The 21,060-nt window shown below is 40.9% G+C and overlaps 2 protein-coding genes across 3 annotated transcripts in view; one reads left to right on the top strand and one right to left on the bottom strand.

Annotated features, from left to right (window-relative positions):
• atrn (attractin) overlaps window positions 1-21,060 on the bottom strand; it is a 101,172-nt gene that overhangs the window by 26,044 nt on the left and 54,068 nt on the right. For both annotated transcript variants that reach the window (XM_081351788.1, XM_081351789.1), the window contains exons 24-26: window positions 20,851-21,008; window positions 17,030-17,091; window positions 15,734-15,812 (exon numbers count right to left, since the gene is read on the bottom strand). In XM_081351788.1, the coding sequence (XP_081207914.1) occupies window positions 15,734-15,812; window positions 17,030-17,091; window positions 20,851-21,008 (299 nt within the window). The remainder of the gene's footprint in view (window positions 1-15,733; window positions 15,813-17,029; window positions 17,092-20,850; window positions 21,009-21,060) is intronic.
• Window positions 13,580-14,646, top strand: LOC308682241 (uncharacterized protein). Its single transcript, XM_081351800.1, has 5 exons — window positions 13,580-13,693; window positions 13,859-13,920; window positions 14,029-14,120; window positions 14,209-14,324; window positions 14,429-14,646. Exons 1-5 carry the CDS (start codon window positions 13,628-13,630, stop codon window positions 14,510-14,512), a joined length of 420 nt encoding a protein of 139 aa, XP_081207926.1. The 5' UTR covers window positions 13,580-13,627; the 3' UTR covers window positions 14,513-14,646.

The raw sequence follows: 21,060 nt of genomic DNA, 5'->3' as shown, positions 1-21,060 counted from the left end.
GAACGTAGAGTCACAAGTTCAAGAGGCCATTGAAGGGATTCTCCACCCAAAATACCCATCCCAATTAAATCCATTTATGTTGGCAAACAGAAAGTATTCATAAATATAGCTGCAAGCAGTAATTATTGGGGCAGAGCAACTCAGAAACAAAGTGACAAGCTAAGCAAGCATGGCAGGGAGCATCAAAACAGTAGAATAAAATGCTTTTTATTTTTCAACATCTGCTTCTGCCTTCATTTAGTGAGGGGTATTATTAAAACGAATCTAATAATACAGACTATCACTACTAAAAACATTGCAATAATGGGAACAATGACGATATTCGCTGTCTTTTTAACAAAATGTCATTCAGAGTTACAAATGGTCCTTCAGCGTAACAGATCTATTTATATAAAAATGAAACAATATTCTTATTCTAATCTGTATTTATTAAAATATATAATATAATATGTGGTCATACTAATTTTGACTATATTAGTCGACTTTTCACTTTTATACAAGGTTTTACCCATTACCCATACCCTTTCACTGGGTGAAAGGGTATGGGTAATGGGTAAAACCTTGTATAAAAATTTTAAATTAAAATGAATTAGTATTTGGGGGCTGCAATGTGATCCTTAAAATCAGTCTTTTAATTTGTCATCAAATGATTCTTGTTTTAAATAAAAAAATAAGATTTTTTGGTATATAAACTATTGTTACACTGTATGACATTTTAGTGGGTGAAACCCCTCTTCGTCTTTGACTCAAGAACATTTTACTCTGTCTGCTGGGTTATGCTAGCCCTAAATTAGCCCTCTATGTCTGGTTGCCATGGAGATCATTAGTAAAAGTCATGCTTGAAGCTAAAGGGTCAGAAGAGTACAAAACTTTAACATGCAAAGCTGAGATACTAAGTGATATGCAGGTACGCATATGAATGTGTGCTTGATTGTTGCGTGAAAGAGAGGAAAAAGTATAAGCACTTTTTATTGGATGAGAGCACTTCACGAAGCCAGATGGTGAAGAGGGTCCTTTAAAAGACACTCACATTAGCTCTTATAAACACCCCTGCGTGGCTTAAAATGGCCTCTTGAAACCTTTCAAAACCAAACCTCTTCATTCTGTGGGGGCCGCAAAACCAAGGGTCATATTCCAGCATTTTTTCTTCTTTTTAATAAAACTGACCACAATGTAATAAATGTATTAATTTGTTGATTGTCACCAATTAGTTAAAGGAACATTAACGGTGTATCAAGTTTAAAACTGGAATTAGAGCTGCTCAAATATTATTATATTAGTTTATAATTTTATAAAGTTTATATTAGACTCAAAATCACTAGAGTAGCATGAACGACACTGACTCATATGAGGGGACATGACCCGCGATTGACCCCCTCGGTGCTGGCCAAGAGTGAACGTAAACAATTGGGAAAGAAGTTGGATGTGTAACAGTATATTGGATCCATGCATTTGGTCTTAAACTGACAGCAGCGTCAAAGTTAATCAAACAAAAAAGACAAAAGAAAATCCCTTACTGCCCCTTTAATTTTAGTAGGATTCTTCTATATTTAATTTATACAGTGAAGACTATGCATTGTTTTACATTTGGTTAATTTCTATTGATAACGACTGTTCTGGGTTTTTTCCCCTACAGGAATGCTGTATTTGCTATATACCAGTAAGACTTATTCATCTTCGGGAAAAAAAGTTATTTTAAATGAAATCGGAGAGATTTCTGTCCCTCAATTGACAGTCCACGCAACTACCACTTTGTCGCTTCAAAAAGTTCCTAAAGAGATCATAAAATTAATCCATATCAACTGAGTGGTTTAGACCAAATTTTCTGAAGAGACACGATCGCTTTATATGATGAACAGATTGAATTTAGGCTTTTATTCACATATAAACATTGATCAGCAAACATAAACAGAAGCTCAACAGAACCTGCCTGACACGCGAGAACAAATCTCATTGGTTTGTGAGGAAGCTCAAACGTGCTGTGTAATATGAGAATGAACCTCCTTGGTTCTCGCACAGCGTGAACATGCTTGAGCTTCCGTTTACCATATCTGATGTGTGCGTTGATGAATGTTTTTATGTGAATAAAAGCCTAAATTAAATCTGTTAATCATATTAAAGGGGTGGTATAATGCCCTTTTCACAAGATGTAAAATAAGTCGTTGATGTCCCCAGAGTGTGTATGTGAAGTTTTAGCTCAAAATACCCCACAGATATTTTTATATGGCATGTTAAAGTTGTCACTTTTTGGGGGTGAGCAAAAACGCACTGTTGTGTCTGTTCCTTTAAATGCAAATGAGTTGCTGCTTCAGGCACAGAGGGCGGAGCTTCAACAGCTCCTGTCCTTTTACCTCACACAGACATGCACTGAAAATTTCAAAAACTTTTAGCCTCACGTTCAGACAAAGATGGAGAGACTCAAGAAGAGACATGTACAGTAGAATCCAACAGGACATTTCTGAATGGTTAGTTGATGAATTTATGTAGCTTATGTGTAGTTATCTTCTAGTCATTGATTAGCATATTCTGTCTTGATAATCTATAAATCGTGTTCAGTAAATTCTAGGGTTGGTGATGTCACTAACCCTAGAGGAATGTCGTGTAGTTCCTACCAGCCATTTGTAGTAGTCCTTAAAAAACTATTTCTTTAAAAGCAATTATCTTCCTTTGCTTTAAAAATTGTAACTTTGCAGATGTTGTTTATGCTCAAACAGCAGCATACACACTAACTAAAGTTAAAAAAGTGAAATCATAATCAACCACCCCTTTAAGCGATCGAGTCTCTTCAGAACATTTTGAATAAACCGCTCAATTCATATGGATTAGTTTTACGATCTCTTTATAAATTGAAGAATCAAAGTGATAGTTATGTAGCTGTCAATGGAGGGAATGAAATCTCTTGAATTCCATTAAAATATCTTAATTTGTGTTTTGAAGATTAATGAAAGTCTTACGGGTTTGGAACGGCATGAGGGTGAGTAACTCATGACAGAATTTTCATTTTTGGAATGGCTGGTGCCGCCCTCCCCAGAAATGCTAGTTCCCCTTGTGTCTGTTCCAAAATCAACTGACAAATCATTAACACATGATGTTTTTTTTAATCATTTTGAATAAATGCTGTGAAAAAGCGTACAAGGCATACAATGGTACATACATTGGTAATAAATGAAAGTCTATAGTCAAACCAAAAATGATTCAGACACCAGATATAATTTTTGATATTTTTTTACTAGTGGGTGCTGGACACTATAGTTCATGTATGTAAGTGAGGATAGCAAAATAAAGTAAACTGACATAATAAACCCAAAAATTCTTCATACAGTGGATTACCAGTAAATTTAATTGCTAATACGACACCACAGACTGAATAAAATTAAGCATTGCTTGGTAATTGGTTGACCTTAATTAATCAAATCTAATTGTGTACTTAAATGTTACAGCTGACAGCTATTCAACCTGATTAATTTGTGAGACAGTCTAACAGAAGGATGGCCAAAACCATTCTTGTCATATTTTATTACCATTTTCTAAACTATAGCGAATAAACTGTGATAATGTGAGAAATGTTAAAGGTGTCTGAATAAATTTTGGTTTGACTGTATATTCAATAGAAAAAAATTGTGATTATAATGTTTTTGTGAATTCTGAGGAAAACTGTGTAAAGTAAATAACTGTTTAAATGAATTCAGTAATCTCAGTAGTCATCATTAACACTGCATGAAAAGACTCAAATCCGGCAAAATACGGGCATGGTAAACTCCTGTGTAATTTGATGTTTGCCGGATGTATGCGGGAAAAAGCGGATCAGAGTAACATGGAACAGTATATTTCAAGATAAACCCGGAAACCTCACATATGCGGACATATACAGGAATCCGTGAAATTTCACGGACATATACAGCTGAAACACTGCTGGGTGTGAGAGGACTGACAACTGTTAGGTGTGAAGACCTTTCATATGTTAATGACTGACACTAAAGGTGCTGGCTGTTCTCAGAGGGAGGGGTGGCCAGGGAGGACTTCAGGGTTGAGAATTATCTCTGGATTACTATAGGCTAAAGCAAACAAGCTTTTTGTACAGAAAAATAAATAAATTCTTAAGGACCTGAAACACAAAACCGACGTCAAAGAACTAGCAATGACTAAAGCCGACTCTAGGGTTGGCTCACGTCGCCTGTGTCAGGGCCTTAAAACCACTGCATGAAAAAAAGTCTCTTAATCAAATATTTTTTATAAAAACAGGACAAAATAAACACCCAGTCTGAACATATACGTTCACAAAAACATCTGAATATTTAAAGAGCAACTTGCAGGTAAAAAAAAAATCTAAATGAATATATAACCGTGTATGAAAATACCATATGAAAAGATAATGCAGGATTTAAAATGTTTTAAAACGACATAATGACACCAATTTAGTAGATAAAGTGAGCGTTTCTTTGACTGCTCGTACAAGCCGCTTTTTTTTCAACATCGCGTCATTTTACGTCACACGAGGGAGACGTGTGCTGTGCTCTGCCGCAGCTCAGTGCAGAGTAGGTTGGTATTCAGTAAGAGCGGTCGTGAGACAGTGTGTTTTCAGTAGTTTTTGTATTTCAATTTATCATCGTCATGGTAAATGTATGTGTTTGTGGAGCTTGCAAAAACTCCAGCCTGTCAGGACATCGAGTCCACCGGTTTCCTAACAGGAAAAAGGACGGTGCTATCTTTTGTGCCTGGGTGCGGGTTGTGCAGGTGAAGAGACGGGATTTCTCTTCCGCGTCGGCTTCGGAAAACGCGGTCGTGTGTAGCGTTCACTTCAGATCGGATGATTATCGTCCCGGCGATATGAAGGAGTTCAACATGGGATACCGAAGTAAGAACGCTAGTTACGTATGTAACTGTGGTTCTGTGAATTCCGGATGACCGCCAGAGGCCGTGCAAAGCACTAGTGGATAATCGCTGCGCCAGCTAGATAGATCGAGAAGAATATAACAACAAAGTCACGTCATGACGCAGACCGAGACGCGAGGATATAACCCACAGCGACTCGGTGCCCAGCCTCAGAATGCTTTCTCGCGCATTCCGAGTGACGAGGGACTCTGGCGGTCATCCGGAATTCACAGAACCACAGTTACATACGTAACTAGCGTTCTGTTTCATTCCTACTGACCGCCAGAGGCAGTGCAAAGCACTAGTGGATGACGCATATCAACACAGTCATGAGGAATGCCACCCACCTGCCAATATCAGGGTTGCTCCAGAAGGACTGCAGAGCTCACATCATGGGAAGCAGCCACGTTAACCTTGTAGAACCGCGCGAAGGTACATGGAGAAGACCAGGTAGCAGCTTCGCAGACATCCGCCAAGGAAACTCCCCGTAAAGTGGCCCAAGACGAAGACACGGCCCTAGTGGAGTGACAAGTAACACCCACTGGTAAGGGTTGATGAGATCTATCATACGCCAACTTTATCGTCTCGACAATCCAGCGTGATAGTCTCTGTTTGGACAAAGATGCACCCTTGCGTACCTCACCATAACAAACAAATAACTGATCTGTCTGTCTGAAAGAAGCGGTAGACTTAACATAGCACTTTAAAGCTCGTACAGGACACAGAAGATGAGACCTCCCCCCATCTGTATCTGAGTGATTGAAAGGCGGCTGAAAAGCAGCCAGATGAATAGACTGATTCACAAATTGTGGTAACAAAACCTTAGGGAGAAAGGCTGGATTAGGCCGAAGAATGACCCCAGAATCCTCTGGTAACCAGCGTAAACACAACTCACTCACTGACAAGGCATGAAGTTCACCAACACGTCTAGTGGAAGCAACGGCCAACAAAAAAGACACTTTTAAGGACAACCACTTAATATCTGCAACATCTAACGGCTCAAATGGTGGTCTACAAAGGGACTCTAGAACAAGCGGTAAGTCCCACACAGGAAAAGGAGTAGAACGAACGGGCTTTAAACGCCTCGCTCCCTTCAGAAAACTACAAACAAGGTTATGAGACCCAAGGGAAGCACCAGCAACCGGGTCATGATAAGCAGATATGGCAGCAACATAAACTTTTAAAGTGGAGGCCGCCCTGTTGTCATCAAATAGATGCTGCAAGAAACTCAAAACTGTCGGCACAGTACAGTGAACTGGGTCAATTCCTTGATCTCCGCACCAAGAAGAAAATATCCTCCAACGAGCAGCATAAAGCTGTCGTGTCGAAGGAGCCCTAGCGTTGCCGATAGTGTTCACTACTGCCGGTTCACAATCCATTAACTGTGATCTGGACCCAAGGGCCAAATCCAGAGCTGAAGACGAGTTGGATCTGGGTGCCAAACACGGCCGTGCATCTGAGAAAGAAGGTCCCGTCTGGTGGGAAGCTGCCATGGTTCGCCTTGTAACAGACTCAGAAGGAGAGGAAACCATGGCCTGGATGGCCATCGAGGTGCCACTAAAAGCACCCTGTGCTTGTATAGGAATACACGATGTAATGTTTCCCACAGAAGTGGAAATGGAGGGAACGCATACAACAGGCAACTCGGCCACTCGTGGGCTAATGCATCCTGTCCCAGTGGGCTGGACGTTTCGGCTCTCGCGAACCACCAGCGGCAATGAGTGGTCATTTCCGATGCAAACAGGTCGACCTCTGCCTTGCCAAACCGTTGCCAAATCATCTGTACTACATCCGGGTGAAGTCTCCATTCCCCCGGGAGCAGCAGATCCCTGGACAGAGCATCCGCCACTTGATTGTCCAATCCCGGGAGATGAACTGCCCTTATTGAGGCCAGCCGGCCCTGAGACCATGTGAGGATCTTGCGAGTTAGCAGTAAAGAAGCAAGAGACCTGGTGCCGCCCTGATGATTCAAATGAAAGACCGTCGACGTGTTGTCGGACCGGACAAGCACATGACGACCCATCAGGTTTGGTAAGAAGTGTTGTAGAGCTAAGTACACTGCCTTCAACTCCAGGACATTGATATGTTCTAAGGCCTCCCTGGGTGACCAGTGACCACCAATTCCCCTCTGGTTCCACGTTGCCCCCCATCCTGTTAGTGAAGCATCGGTCGTGATCACTTCCCGACGGGAGGACACCACCCCTAGAGGCACACCGGCTTTCAGAAATGTTACCTTTTTCCAGGGTTTCAATGCACGGACACAGGCAGGTGAAACGACAATCATGCGATGGCGGTGTCTCGCCGAATCTAGCCCTAAGCTGTTGCTCCACCTCTGAAGAGGCCTGAGGTGAAGCAAGCCCAAGGGGATCACGGATGTTGCGGCAGCTAACATCCCCATTAGTTGCAGAAGGACCCCATAAGGAAGTTTTGTCCCCTGACCGAAACGAGTCAGTAGCTGACAAATATTGTCTGTTCGTGCGTGAGACAATGTGGCAGACATTGTGATTGAATTGAGTATTATTCCTATGAAGGTTATGGTCTGTTCTGGGACCAGATGACTCTTTGTGTCGTTTACAGTAAGGCCCAACTTCTGGATATGCTCCAACACAATCCTGGTGTTGTGTAACGCATGTCGTCTTGTTGGGGCACAGAGCAGCCAATCGTCTAAGTAGGGCAGAATCCTCATGCCCTTGGACCAAAGAGGAGTCAGGGCCGCACTCATGCATCTTGTGAAAACACGAGGAGCCAGAGATAGACCGAATGGTAGAACTCTGAACTGATAGGCTTGATTCTGAAAGCTGAATCTTAGAAACTTCCTGTGGTGGGGAGCAACGGGAACATGGAAGTAAGCGTCCTTCAAGTCCACACTCACGAACCAGTCTCCTTTCGTCACAGATCGAAGAACGTCGACTGTGCGTAACATTCGGAAAGGAAGAGACTTTAAGAACACGTTTAGGCGCCTCAGGTCCAGAACTGGACGAAAACTGCCATCTTTCTTTGGAACAAGGAAGTACGTGGAGTAAAACCCGTCCCTCTGATTGATGGGAAGAACTTTTTCTATGGCTCCTTTCAGTAACAGTAAATGAATTTCTAAGGAAAGGGCCATTGAACTGGTTACGTCTTTGACAACTGTCGGAAAGATTCCTGAAAACTTGGGAGGCCGGCGTCGGAATTGCAGAGTGTATCCCCTGCTCAAAGTCGCCAGAACCCAGGGGTCGGACACTGAATTTTCCCAGTAATGTAGATGCTGCACAGTGAAACGACCGACCGCCGGCCCCATAGCTTCAGGGTTTTTGGCCTCTGCCTTTAGGACCTGTGGGGGGGCGCTGACGTGGTCTCCCCTGCTGGTGACGGTAAAAAGGGCGGCGTCCCTGGGCCTCCTCAGCCCCTCTCTGCCGCTGTGGAGCCTGAAGCTGAGAAACGTTCTGCTGTCGCACTCAATGCTCCGAGCTCGGATAGCGTGGGTGAGCCGGAGTCAGAGGCATTCTAAAAGGTGGTGTTCGTGGAACCTGAGTCAGTTGTCGTGTGGCTTCTGACAACTTCATTCTCTTTTCCAATACCTCAGAAACATTGGGGCCAAAAAGATGTCCTGGTACAATTGGCAGTTCTCTCAGTGTCTTCTTACAATCTTCAGGTAACCTTGCCTGAGCAAGCCATACCTGACGCCGAGCTGTTAGAAGGGTCGCTGAAAGTGTCCCAAGTTCCCGAGTCACATGACCCATAGTCAACAGAGCAGTCTGTAAGAACTGAGATGCAGAAGCGTCAACGCTCGCTGACTCTAATGTGTTATTGCAGGCAAGAAGCAGCTGGCAGATAGTATTCTCAGCTCGAGTTATATAGGCTACCGACTCATATGCTTTCTTCAAGAGAGTGTCAGTACGTCCACATTGCGCACTCGGGCAGCGTACATTGCCTCTTAGAGCCTCATCTGGTGATACCACCAAAGCTGCAACCGGCTGTTCAATTTCAGGCGCCCGTCCTACCCCAATGGAGTCAGCCTCAGCCATTGCTGCAAGAGTGCGGGCTGTCTTTGACCTCCTCCTAGGCACATTGGGACTGGTAAGTGCACTGGAGAATTCTGTCACAAAATCCTTACACGGTGGCATTGCGAACACATTACTATCAGCAGCTTGTCTGAAGAACACATTGGTTTGAATGGGTTGGACAGGTGATTTGTCAAGACCCAAACGAGCCACCGCCATCTGCAGAACCGATAACACATCGTCTGGAGCAGATGGGCCTGCACCCGATGAATGTACAGACCCACCGCTTGAACCACCTGTAGCATATAGGTTAGAAAAAACATCGTTTGGGAGGGTGGGTTGTATGGCAGGTTCCACCGATTCTTCATCGAGAAAATGAGAATTAGACGCGCTCATGGAGAGTACGTCAAAATCTATATCATGTGGGGGTTGGAAATCACTCTCATCCACTGGTGTGTTCTCAGTATGTGGGGCCGACACTGGGGGTTGTAGAGACTGAAGAAGACGTTTCATCTCAATCATTTCTGAAGAGAGAGAAGCTACAGTCTTCGATAACAAGTGTTCTGAACTGTCTTTGTGTGGTACAGATTTCTTCTTGCTAGGCGGAGCGCCAGCAGCTGCTGACGCGCGACGCTTTTGAGCGCGTCGCGGCTGTTGTGCGAGGGTAACAGGCGAGTTAATGTCTAACTCAGCCAGGCGAAGCTGTCTCTCTGACATCGGTAGCATACTACAATGCAAACACGGATCAGTCAGGGCCTCCTTCAGATGTTGAGCGCCTAAACATGATGGGCATCGATCGTGTCCGTCGTCGGGAAGAAGCGTATTCGGACACAATTTGCAACTTGAAACGGAGATGAGAGAGCTATGATCCATGACTCCGTCAATAACACGTCCTCGGTTAGCACCGTAGGCACTTAAAACTGTAATAGCACCCACTGAGCAGTTCGAAAAAAAATCTTCGGATAGAACCGAAAATTCTAACATGAAACGTTCTCACCAGAACGTAAAAGTCAAATCTGCCTTCGGATAGAACCGCGAGGCATTCAATGACTAGCACTACGGCGAGTAACTTATGCGATGAATCTAAGATGATAATATAAATATATATTTATATAAAACACATATAACGTTAGGTTTGCGGTGAACGCAACCTAAGCGCGGTCGAAACCAGCCACCGGATAGTACCGTGAAGCACAGAGTTTCGCCGACGCCACCACAAACGTATGCACTCACCTAGAAAAATAATCCAAGATATCCGTCCTGATGATAGTGTAGAACGCGCTGTCACAGCTTGGGAGGGCGAATCCTCGCAACTCAGGTAAGCTGCACGGGACAGCGTGAAAACATACGACCTATCAAAAGCGAGAAAGCGAAAGAGGCTGGGCACCGAGTCGCTGTGGGTTATATCCTCGCGTCTCGGTCTGCGTCATGACGTGACTTTGTTGTTATATTCTTCTCGATCTATCTAGCTGGCGCAGCGATTATCCACTAGTGCTTTGCACTGCCTCTGGCGGTCAGTAGGAATGAAACAGAACCGGGTGAGACTCAGAGCTAGTGCGGTTCCTTCAGTGTACGCATCTTCGGGTTCTCCCGCCGGATGTAGGCGCGAGCACAACATCAACTGGCAAACGCAATGTAAGCGGAACGAAACTGAGCTAACAGTTACTCGTTATTGTGTTTGTGTGGACCGTTTATCAGTTTGGACCAGTGCAGCGCGAGCCTGATCAAGCAACACTGTAGCCTAACTGCGAGGTAAATAAAGAGTTCGCCACTGAAGTAATAACATCGCTGCGAGATCTAGTGAGAAATATTCACATTTCTCCGTTATTAACGAATCAAACAGCGCTGACGTGAAAACCAGGAATAAACATTGTGCAATGAATGAACGAACTATCCAGTGTCCACAGATCAGCAACATTCACCATGGCTTTACTGTAGTAACACTAACTGCAACCATGGAAGTTTGGCATTTTCCACTAAGGCCCAGTATGCATCCACCTCCCTGTAACACTGACTTTCCTCAGCTGTAAACATTGCCTCGCATTTCCCACACAAGCACCTATGGAACAAAAAATGTATCATGAATAAATATCTCTCTGTCTCTCCATGAGAAACTGCTAAGTTATATCACGTAACGTTAGTCTGGGCGGATATTAATGAGCATGACAAACGCCTGATCAAAGCTTAGTTTCTGTTATTGTAAGTTCCAATATGTTCTGTCTAACATTAATCCTGGCCTGTCCCTGCTCTCTTGGCAGCCTAGCAGGCTCATAATTGTATGGCTGTGGTCCGTAAACAATTTCCTCAGCGTCCGAAATGTCATTGCAATCCATATTTCCCTGTTGTGTGAATCGACCGCTCTCCCTCGTGCTACGTCACGACTCTCGCCCGTCACGCCCATTTTCAGATGCGGAAGTAAAATTTTCTCACAAAAACGACTCCAGAAGCCACTGTAGCATATTTATAATTTTTTTTTAAAGAAAATCTAGTTCCTACATTATTTTTCTATACATTGACTTGTTGGGTCTTCTAACCTGCAAGTTGCTCTTTAATGAAATAAACAAAGGAATTTAATTAGTGCTGGGAAAAAATTAATCGCATCCAAAATAAAAGTTTGTGTTTGCATAATATATGTGTGTGTACTGTGTATAATTATTCTGTAAATACACACATATGCATGTATTTATTTAAGAAATATCTGCATGTATATACTGTATATATATTTATACACAATTTATATTATATATAAATATAAATAATTTAATAAAATAAAAAAATAAAAATCTTAAATATATACATGCATATGTGTGTATTTATATATACAAAATAATTATATACAGTACACGCACATATATTATGCAAACACAAACTTTTATTTTGGATGCGATTAATTTTTTTCCCAGCAATAAATTTAATGGAACAAATAAAGAAAAATGAACCAAACATTTCAGAATATCTCAAATTTTATTGTGAAGTTTTACAAATTGCAGACAACAACAATTGTCACCTTTTTTACAATTGGCTTTTAGCTTGCTTAGTTGGGGAAATTTAATTTAATATTCAACAATATTATTGATCTGCCTGCGTTGACACTATTATATGAGATCTGAGCTGAGCTGGACGATGACATCACGGTTTTCTCCAAAGTGGCTATATATATCCACAGTTAAATTTATTTATTTATTTATACAACAAAATGAATCACCACTGAACTGACTTAAGCTGGACTGTGAAGCTATTTTCTTCTGGAAACAAACTGTCTTGCATTACTTTCCTGTTATCTCTGTAAAGCTACTTTGAAACAATCTGTAGGCCTATTGTAAAAAGTACTGTATAAATAAAGGTGACTTGATATTTATTAAAAAGGTAGAAGGAACCTGAGCTTTTCTACTCCACTGAATTGAAGACCGAGGTCACTACAGTTAAAATCTCTTGCTGATTTAATCCACCTTTAAACTATTAATGTCTGTGAACAAATAGCCTATGTATTTTTATGTTTGTGTGCCTCAGCGTTTCTGAGTGAACACCGCTGGTTTACTCACTATTGTTTACTGTACTGTCGATCACGTGATATGACGTCATGACGTGCAGCTGACGTTACCTGAAAAATCTGTCCAAGATGGCTACCCTCTTGAGCGACGTGTATCAAGAATGAAACAACTTGTAAGTAAACCAAAACACTTCAAAACTACTTTGCTTGTTGTAATATTGTAAGAATATCATATTACACGTGATATTTGACTTAGACGAGGCTATTTTTAAGTTGCAAGCGCGGTGCCGCGGGCGCGATTGCCGTCAGTCCGCCTGCTAGTTACAGATAATATCCTGTGTACTGTTAATGTCGTGGCAGGGCAATAATGTTAACGTTAGTCAATAACTCTTTTCAGCAAGCGATAGTCCTTCTGTTTTTGAGTGTGTTGCTGCTGTTTGTGTTAAGCGCCCTGCTCTGGCAAGTTCAATGTGATGTTATCTACATGCTGATGCACCCAAATGAGCTAGTGGCTAACGTTAGCAGTTACGTTAACTTTTACTCAAACAAAGTTAAGGTTATGGACATAATAGTTACCGAATGAACTATGCAAGTTTTTATTAAACCCTTTACAAACGTCTTTTCATTATAGGTTTAAGTGGAAGGAGTGCAGTGAGCATCCCCAAAATCAAGGTGACTCAAATGTTAATTTAGTCTGTAACTATTTTTCACCATTTCTTTTATTTGGAGCCTAATTCATTAGCATCAATCAAACGTCTCTTAAAAATTAAATCTCTTGCTGTCTGTTTTTGTGTGCATGTGCAGACCTACATTGTCACCAGAGAGCAACTTTATCGGTAAGTTACATTCACTTGAAATTCTGTATCATTAATTTGTCATTAAAGAGGTTGATTGCATAATTTGACTGGTTTCATATTGATTGTTTTATCTGTGCAGGTGAAGGACTTCTTGGGGAAATGGCCGGCTCTTCGGATTGAATCACAGGTAAAACAGACTCGCTTCTCTTTTCTGCCACTCTTCACACATATTTCACTGCCAAGTTTTTAATATGTATCACATTCAAATGGAACAGCAAATGCCACTATTCACTGTGTGTAAGAACTATCACTTTGCATGTGACCATGTTGCTCAACAATGTATTTTAACGGAACATGTTGCATCACAAATGTGTTTTCGGTTGCAAATCGAGTATTAGTCTTTTTATATAATTATTTTTGTTTGTTTTTGTAGCTTTGTGCTGAGTTCCAACGCATCACAAACGTCAACATACGGAACCAGTTCTATGCTGTGCTTGACCAACACACACCTGCACTGGTGGCCTTGTATAGGCAGAAGGCGGCACGAACCGGTAAGATATCAGAGGCGCTGAGTGACATCTTAAAGACTTATGAACTGATATGTTTTGTCTCTTATGTTTACTGTGATGGCCAACTTATTCAAACTGAAAATTCACTTTTGAGGTTCTTGCAGATTGTGAATCCATTTAAACGCTTTTTAATTTCAAACTTTACAGGAACCCGTAAAGCGCCTCCATAATTCAGAGAACAACCCACACAAATACGATCCACAAACCGGGTAAGACTGCGTATTGTATACTGTAAATGTTAGTTTAATCTACCACTATATGGATTTGAAATACTAAAACTGAATTTCATTGATGATGCCTGCAACTTTTTCCCCCAGAATAAATTCATCACATAACCTGGCTGTGACCACTTATCTCTTCAAAGAATTAAGGACAACTTTTACAGACGTTGACCCTGAATGTGCAAAAGGTAATCTTAAAGATGTTGTAATCATTTTAATGTCCTCTGTTTTACTTAGTTTTATTGGCATTACATTTATTTATGATTTATTTAACAGGTTGCAAGACGTATTTTGAGACTTTGCGGAGGAAGTATTCTTTGGCTCAGCCTGAAAAGGCCAAGAAAAGAAACACTATGAAGAACACTGCAAAGAACCGTCAAAGAAAGAGACGGGTAAGTTAAGAAACTGGTTAAGCAGTTGTTGTTTTTTTCTTCTTCAGAATGTAACTGTCCTCCTCTCTGTGTTTTAGTGGTTAAATTACTGTCATGTTTTGCAGTTGCTGGAGACCATGTCCAGTGTTGTACAAACCCAACACATAAAGGGAACTGTGGAAGACTGCAACAATAGAACTGATGTCTGATGAAGATGCTATTGTTGATGGAAGGCCAGTGTGGATGCTGAGGTCTCCACCAAACAGAACCACAGAGTTATCTGCTCTCTGCCAGGTACTACAAACCAGACTAGAGGCTGACCCACGCTACGTCACACCACCAGTGCATCATGGCAGTTTGAAAAAATTAATATTTACATATATACACTTTAATTTCTATATTTATTTATTGATTTTAAATTGTTTTATATTGTATACTTTGTATATTTGTTCCTTTTTGATGTGCATGTTGCTGATCTCCACGTTTTGTATTTTATTCCTTTACACCTTTGTTAACATTTCTTTTTCCCCATTCATTTTAATGTATGTTTATAATGTTCATGTTATATTTGTTTTTGTTCCTTTAAATTTTCATCCCCTCAAATATTTTTGTTCCCCCATTCCTTTTTAATGCTTGTTTATAATGCTCTTTGTAATGTTTTATTTACCTTAATAAAAATGTCAGACTTTCTCATTGTTCTTTGTGTGTGTTTTTAAAATTATATTTGAATGTATTAAAATTGGGGTAAGGGGGGTTTAGTGTATACTGAGCAATATCTGCATAGCTGGCCTATAACCAATCAAATCACTGTGCGAAAAGGCCTAGGGTGGGTTATGTTCTAAAAGTAACCAATCAAATCACTTTCCTGGGTTTTCAATGTATCCTGTCCTCCAATAGTGGTCTGGGTAATGGGAGTGGTTTTAAAAGAAAAGGACCAATAGGGGGGAAGGCCAAAAGGTGCACAAAGGTGTGAAAATGTTCTCTTGAAAAAAACCTTTGAGGGATTACTTGCCATGGCAACAAATGGCTGTAGCACGGGAGTATACGTCCACAACATACATCCGATTTGGTATCATTTCGGATGTATACGGATATATACAGACCCATGGAATTTGAGCTATCCGGCCAGTATACTCCCGGATTCTTCCGAATTCCAGCAGTGTATACAGGAGTATACTGGTCCGGATACACCTCTTTTCATGCAGTGTAAGTTGTATTTATGAAAGTATGTATATACTGTCACTATATGAAGCATATATGAACCCATAGTAACCAACTACTAGTAGAAATGTTTAAAAACAGCCTAGTGGATGGATCTATCCAGAGATGCTGATGTGACATTAATAGGATGGTTCAAAGCTGGGTAGACAATCATGTGGCAGGGAAAGTCAATGAGATTCCACTAACAAGGGAGAGGCTACAGCACTGACCTCTCTGCGCCGCGATGCCCAGCAGCTCTGTTTTATCTTCCACACAACTGCTGCCACCAGAAGCAAGGACAGGAAACAGCTACACACAAGACACAACAGGAAATGGAGAGGGAGAAGACAACTGTTAAGGTTTTTGGATGTTCCATTATGGAAAACAATGAGACAACCATGTTCCAATGAGCCATGCCAAGATCACATCTCAAGCACACACACACACGGGCTGTTCATGTTTAATGGATTAGAGGGAGTTGCACACCTCTAAAATATTTAAATGTGTGAACTTTTTTGGGGAAAAAATCAATGCAAACACCCAACCGAATAGGATGTATTATAATCAAATCTATGAGTGTGAGGTGATATATATTTTTGCACTAGAACGTTATTCTGTAAAATTTGTGTTTTTTAGTATTATTATTATTATTATGTAATCATTTACATTGATTAGCACTAGAAAACCTCCCCTTTTTCAGACGTAACCGTGACTTTGTGTGAGTGAGTGTGTGTGTGTGTGTGTGTCCATCCATACATTCATTATTCATTCACATCTCAAGCACACACACAGGGCTGTTCATGTTTAATGTATTAATGTATTATGTACTAAAGATCACGAGTGTTGGTCTCCTCATGGTATCGGGGTCAAAGCTCATGAATGCGCCTCTCGTGTATAGGAGAACTGGGCTGTTAGCGAGGGAATCATAACTGTGTAGGTGCATGTTCATACCTTATAAGCGCAGGTGTGTGCAGAGCTGAGATACATTCGCTCTAGGTCTTGGGAATATCTCACCCCCACACACACACTCACACAGACCAAGGCTATGAAGAGTTGGTGTAATTTATCATGGCCGAGCTGACATAACTAATGATGAGGAACCACAGCCGACCACAGCCAAGGCTTGGTGCAAGTATGTTACGTGCACTGTATGTATCATACGTGTCTTAGGAATGATGCATGGCCACCTCTGAGTGATTATTATATTTTAATCACCCTTCTGCTGCTTGTGAATCAGTATGAACTAAAAAATGTAATGCGTGTGAGAAAGTGTGTATGTGACAGAAACATAGGGGGAGTTTGCTGTATATGGTCTATGCCAGCTGCTTCCTGAATCAATAACATATTACAGCAGGTCCTCAAGAGGTGAATTAGAGCTTAGAGCTATTTCACACCCCAAACACACTGCAATACAACTAGTTCCATAAAAATGTACAGCATTCAGATTGTTGTATGTCAGAATATCTGTGACTTCAGAACTACAAAGACTTCACCAATAATTTGTGTGGTCACAAATAGTGTCTCACCTGAAGAATGTGACAAAGAACTGAACCAAATCCATGAAGTTACTGTGTTGAGAGAAAGCGATCTGAAAAGAAAAGAGAAAAGGGGTGTTAAGTAGTGAGAAAAACATTTTTCATAAAATAATTTTCATGCTTATGCATGACTGTACATGTGCTTTTAGTTTTTTTTTTTAAACAGGACGTGGGAGCAAACATTTTGTTTCTGTCTGTACCAACACTGCCCCCTGCTGATTCATGACCCCCCCTCCCTCTCTCTCTCTCTCCCTCTCTTCACATACACAATCTATAGAAAGAGCATCTCTACAGTTTCGGACCCTCCATTCTAATTCATTTAATAAGTAATCACATTATTTTGGACCTCACTATAATGGACCTCCAATAACACGGCAAGAGCCTTTTCAGTTTAATCCTGGGTTAATAATGCCTGCTCCAGAACAGTGTTGATACTTTTATTTTTGTTAAAGCCTAATTTAAATATTTACTATTTATTTATATTAATATTTTAATCTAGTTAGGTGAATTTCTTTTTTTTTCAGTTTTAGTTTTTCCTCAAAACCTTTAACAAGCAGCAACCCATCATAAACTTTTACAGAGCTTGCTTTATAAAATTTTCATACAGCACTTCTACAACTTTCTACATTGTGTTTAGTGTCTGAGAAAGGGAACATTTTTTAAAAGCGATGCCAAATGCTCCTTTGTGGTTTCCTTCATTTTTTCCCCCTAGTATTTTTCGGAATATATAAGACAACCAGAGGAGATTTAAATGTCGACGTTTACCCAGATTGTCAAGCTGTTATTAAAACCAGTCACATGCTCGCTGTGTTCTGTACTTATCATATCAGTGTTATTAACCTTGTAAATATACAAATGAGAATGTTAACCAAGGGCTTACAAAGGTTTTACAGTGTGAAAAAACCCTGATTAGCCTGGAATAGTTAAATGACTAATTAGCATGTGAAACAATTCTAGTGTATATTATGCCCACAACAATGTTCACATAGTGTTTAAAATAAAAAAGCAGTGCAATAGTTACATCACTTTCAGTCCTTCTTTTTAGGGATGCACGATCTCAAACTGTCTACCATCAAGAGGACAGAGTCTATGGGACACCGGAGACATTTCCACTTTAAAATACTGTCATTTTCTCTCCATCTTTCATCTGCTTTCTTACTCTTCCCTCTCTATTCCTCCAGGAATTTCCAAAATAAGCACAGCATTTTCAGCGAGGGATAGGGAGAGAACAGGGTAAAAGAGAGCATGCCAGACGTCCACAGCATGGAGGGTGAATTCACACAGAGCTCTCATTGAGCAGATGCTGTGCACTGATACGGCCTCTCTCACACACACCACAACCTTCTCATGCTCAGACACACAGTCTCCGAGACAAACGGGGCCTGACTCACAGCTCCAGCACACACTGATACCCACACACATTCAACATGAAACAATAGCAATCTGACTATCACTGTCATTCACACATGACAACCTGTGACTCGCATGGGCATTCATGTGGTTTGCGTGTGTGGCGTAAACACTAAATATAGCTTGTTAGTCATGATTCAGGGGACAAAGATGTGGCTTACGCAAACTAACCGAGAGAGAACATTCTAGTACACCTGTCAAGTTTAGCTATTTAGCGTAACTGAAATACGCTTTGTCTCGTGTGGTCTGTGGAGGAGGATGTTAACGGGAACCTGTCACAATCAAGCTGATAAAAAAAACAAAAAAAAACAGAAATCATCAAGCCTGTGGAATCAACAAGTGCAAATATCTAGTCAGAGTTTAATGGAGAAGTGTGCCATTTCTGCACCACAAGGGAAAACTCTACATTCGGCCCCCATCTGCTTTTGTTTGCACAAACAGGCAGTCCCGCCCCAAACTCACACCATTGGCTGAGGTAGAAGTTGACGAAGAAACAGATCCATGTTTTTTAAAGCATGACACAGCTGCACTCCTTGAAGTCAACCTACAAATAGACTTTGAACTAAACATTAAACTGGGCTAAAAATAACTAAGTTCATTCCAGTGTATATTCAAGTGTGTATTTTATTTTTTTAAGTGGTTGAATCTCACAAAACCTGTCAAAAACATCTAAGCATGCCTTTGGCTCTATTTGAGAGACAAAACATTTATTTCCAATGTAGAGTAATACAAGAGCTGGGGGGGGGGGGGGGGGGGATTCAGCTAGACTCAATGCAAACACCCAACCGAATAGGATGTATTATAATCCAAACTATGAGCGTGAGGTGAGATATATATTTGCACTAGAACGTTATTCTTTAAGAACTATTTCTGTAAAATGATTGTTTTTTATTATTATTATTATGTAATTATTTACATTGATTAGCACTAGAAAACCTCCCTTTTTTCAGACGTAAATGTTTTTTGTGTGTATATGTGTATGTGTCATTATTCATTCATTTCACCTTGGTAAATAAGTGGAGGGTAATGTCTGCAAAATGAAACAATTGTACAACTGTCAAAAAAGCAACTTTAGTCATTTCACCCCAAAAATTTGTATTGTGACAAGTAAGCCACAAAAATGATGTGAATAAATAATTATTATATAACTTAAATTGTATTTAAACTCAGTGGTAGCATTTGTTGCACTGCATTATATTTACACTGATTTAAAAAAAGTTGGATCAGTTTTATCATAATTTTACTGTAATATATTATTTTACTATTTACTACACTATATATTACTATATAGTAATTACTATATTCCAGTGTAGGATGTAATTGGAATAACCATTGAGATTTATGAACAAAGTAAAATGCCCAAAGTAAGCAAGCTTCATTGCCATGAAATGCACAAAACCAAAGTGATTCTTTAAATTAATAACTTAATAAAATAAGTTGGTTTCTTTATGTAAAATAAAAAACCTTTTGATTTGGGGGTGACATGTAACTTGTACATTTAGCTTTTAAATAACATTCACACACAGAAAGTCAGCACATGAACGCTCCCACTATACTCCAGTTTAGATTTACACGCATACACACTTCCATTCCACCGGCCAAAACCTACACAGGCCGCAGACTCTTTGACCACAGGCAAAAAGAAAACAAGAGGCAGAAACAGAAGGATGGAATTGTGCCTCTTCTGAACTTTCTGATCTCTCTTATTCCTCTCAGGCTCGCTCTCAAATAACCATGTGTTTCAACTTAACATTCCTTCTGACACTCTCAGTCTCAGCCTGCCATGTTTACAGAGCAGGTTTTGAGCGCTGCGTTTTTCTCCAGCCCGAACTCTCTCGTCGTTCTCCTCTAAACTCCTGACAAAAGCACCTCTGTCCACGGCGCGACCCCTCTACCCATATTCGCTCTCGGATCCACACAAACATTCTGTTAGACGAAACGTGGAATCCAAAGGTCATTTCGAAAAGGGAAAGGTGAGCGAGAGAGACATTAAGCGTTACCTGTGAAATTCACCCTTTCTCCATGAGCTGAGGAGAGAACGTGCTCTAGAATACTGGACGGACAATCAAACACAAACTCTGAGTTTCAGCGTCCGAGCACAGGAGGGTAAGCGAGATCACTTTCCAAAGCAAAAGGAAGAGAGGAGGGGGAAAGGAAAAGAGGAGGAGAGGAGAGAAGAGGAGAAGAGAAGAGGGAGGGAAAGGAAAGCTCTGCAAAATCATTTCCAGACCAGACAGAAAAGGCCAAAGATTTATGAGAAAAAAAAAATAATAGGACATGGCCTCTGTGAATTTACAGACGGAAGGAGCAGATAAGCTCGCAAAACAAAACACAAAGACCGTTGCCGATGTTTACGTGCCGGTCACACACACACACACCAATAATGTGTGAGCTCCTCTCACCTGGATTTTGACTGGCCAGGTGAAGTTGCTGACGTAAACGTAGAAGGTGATGTTGGCATTGCTGCGGAAATCGAACTTCTCGTTGGAGAAGCTATCCTTGAACTCCTTTATGTTGTTGCGGGAGACTATAGGGATTTCCTCACCAGCTTGAGTCCCAGCTGCTCAGAAAGGAAGAAATGCAGGGTGAGAGGAAGGAAGAGAGATTCAACT

Source organism: Scardinius erythrophthalmus (genome assembly GCF_964197995.2).
Source record: "Scardinius erythrophthalmus genome assembly, chromosome: 21".
In the NCBI taxonomy this organism is placed as follows: Eukaryota; Metazoa; Chordata; class Actinopteri; order Cypriniformes; family Leuciscidae; genus Scardinius; species Scardinius erythrophthalmus.
Note: the sequence above shows the minus strand (reverse complement) of the source record. Positions and strands in the feature narration are given on the sequence as shown.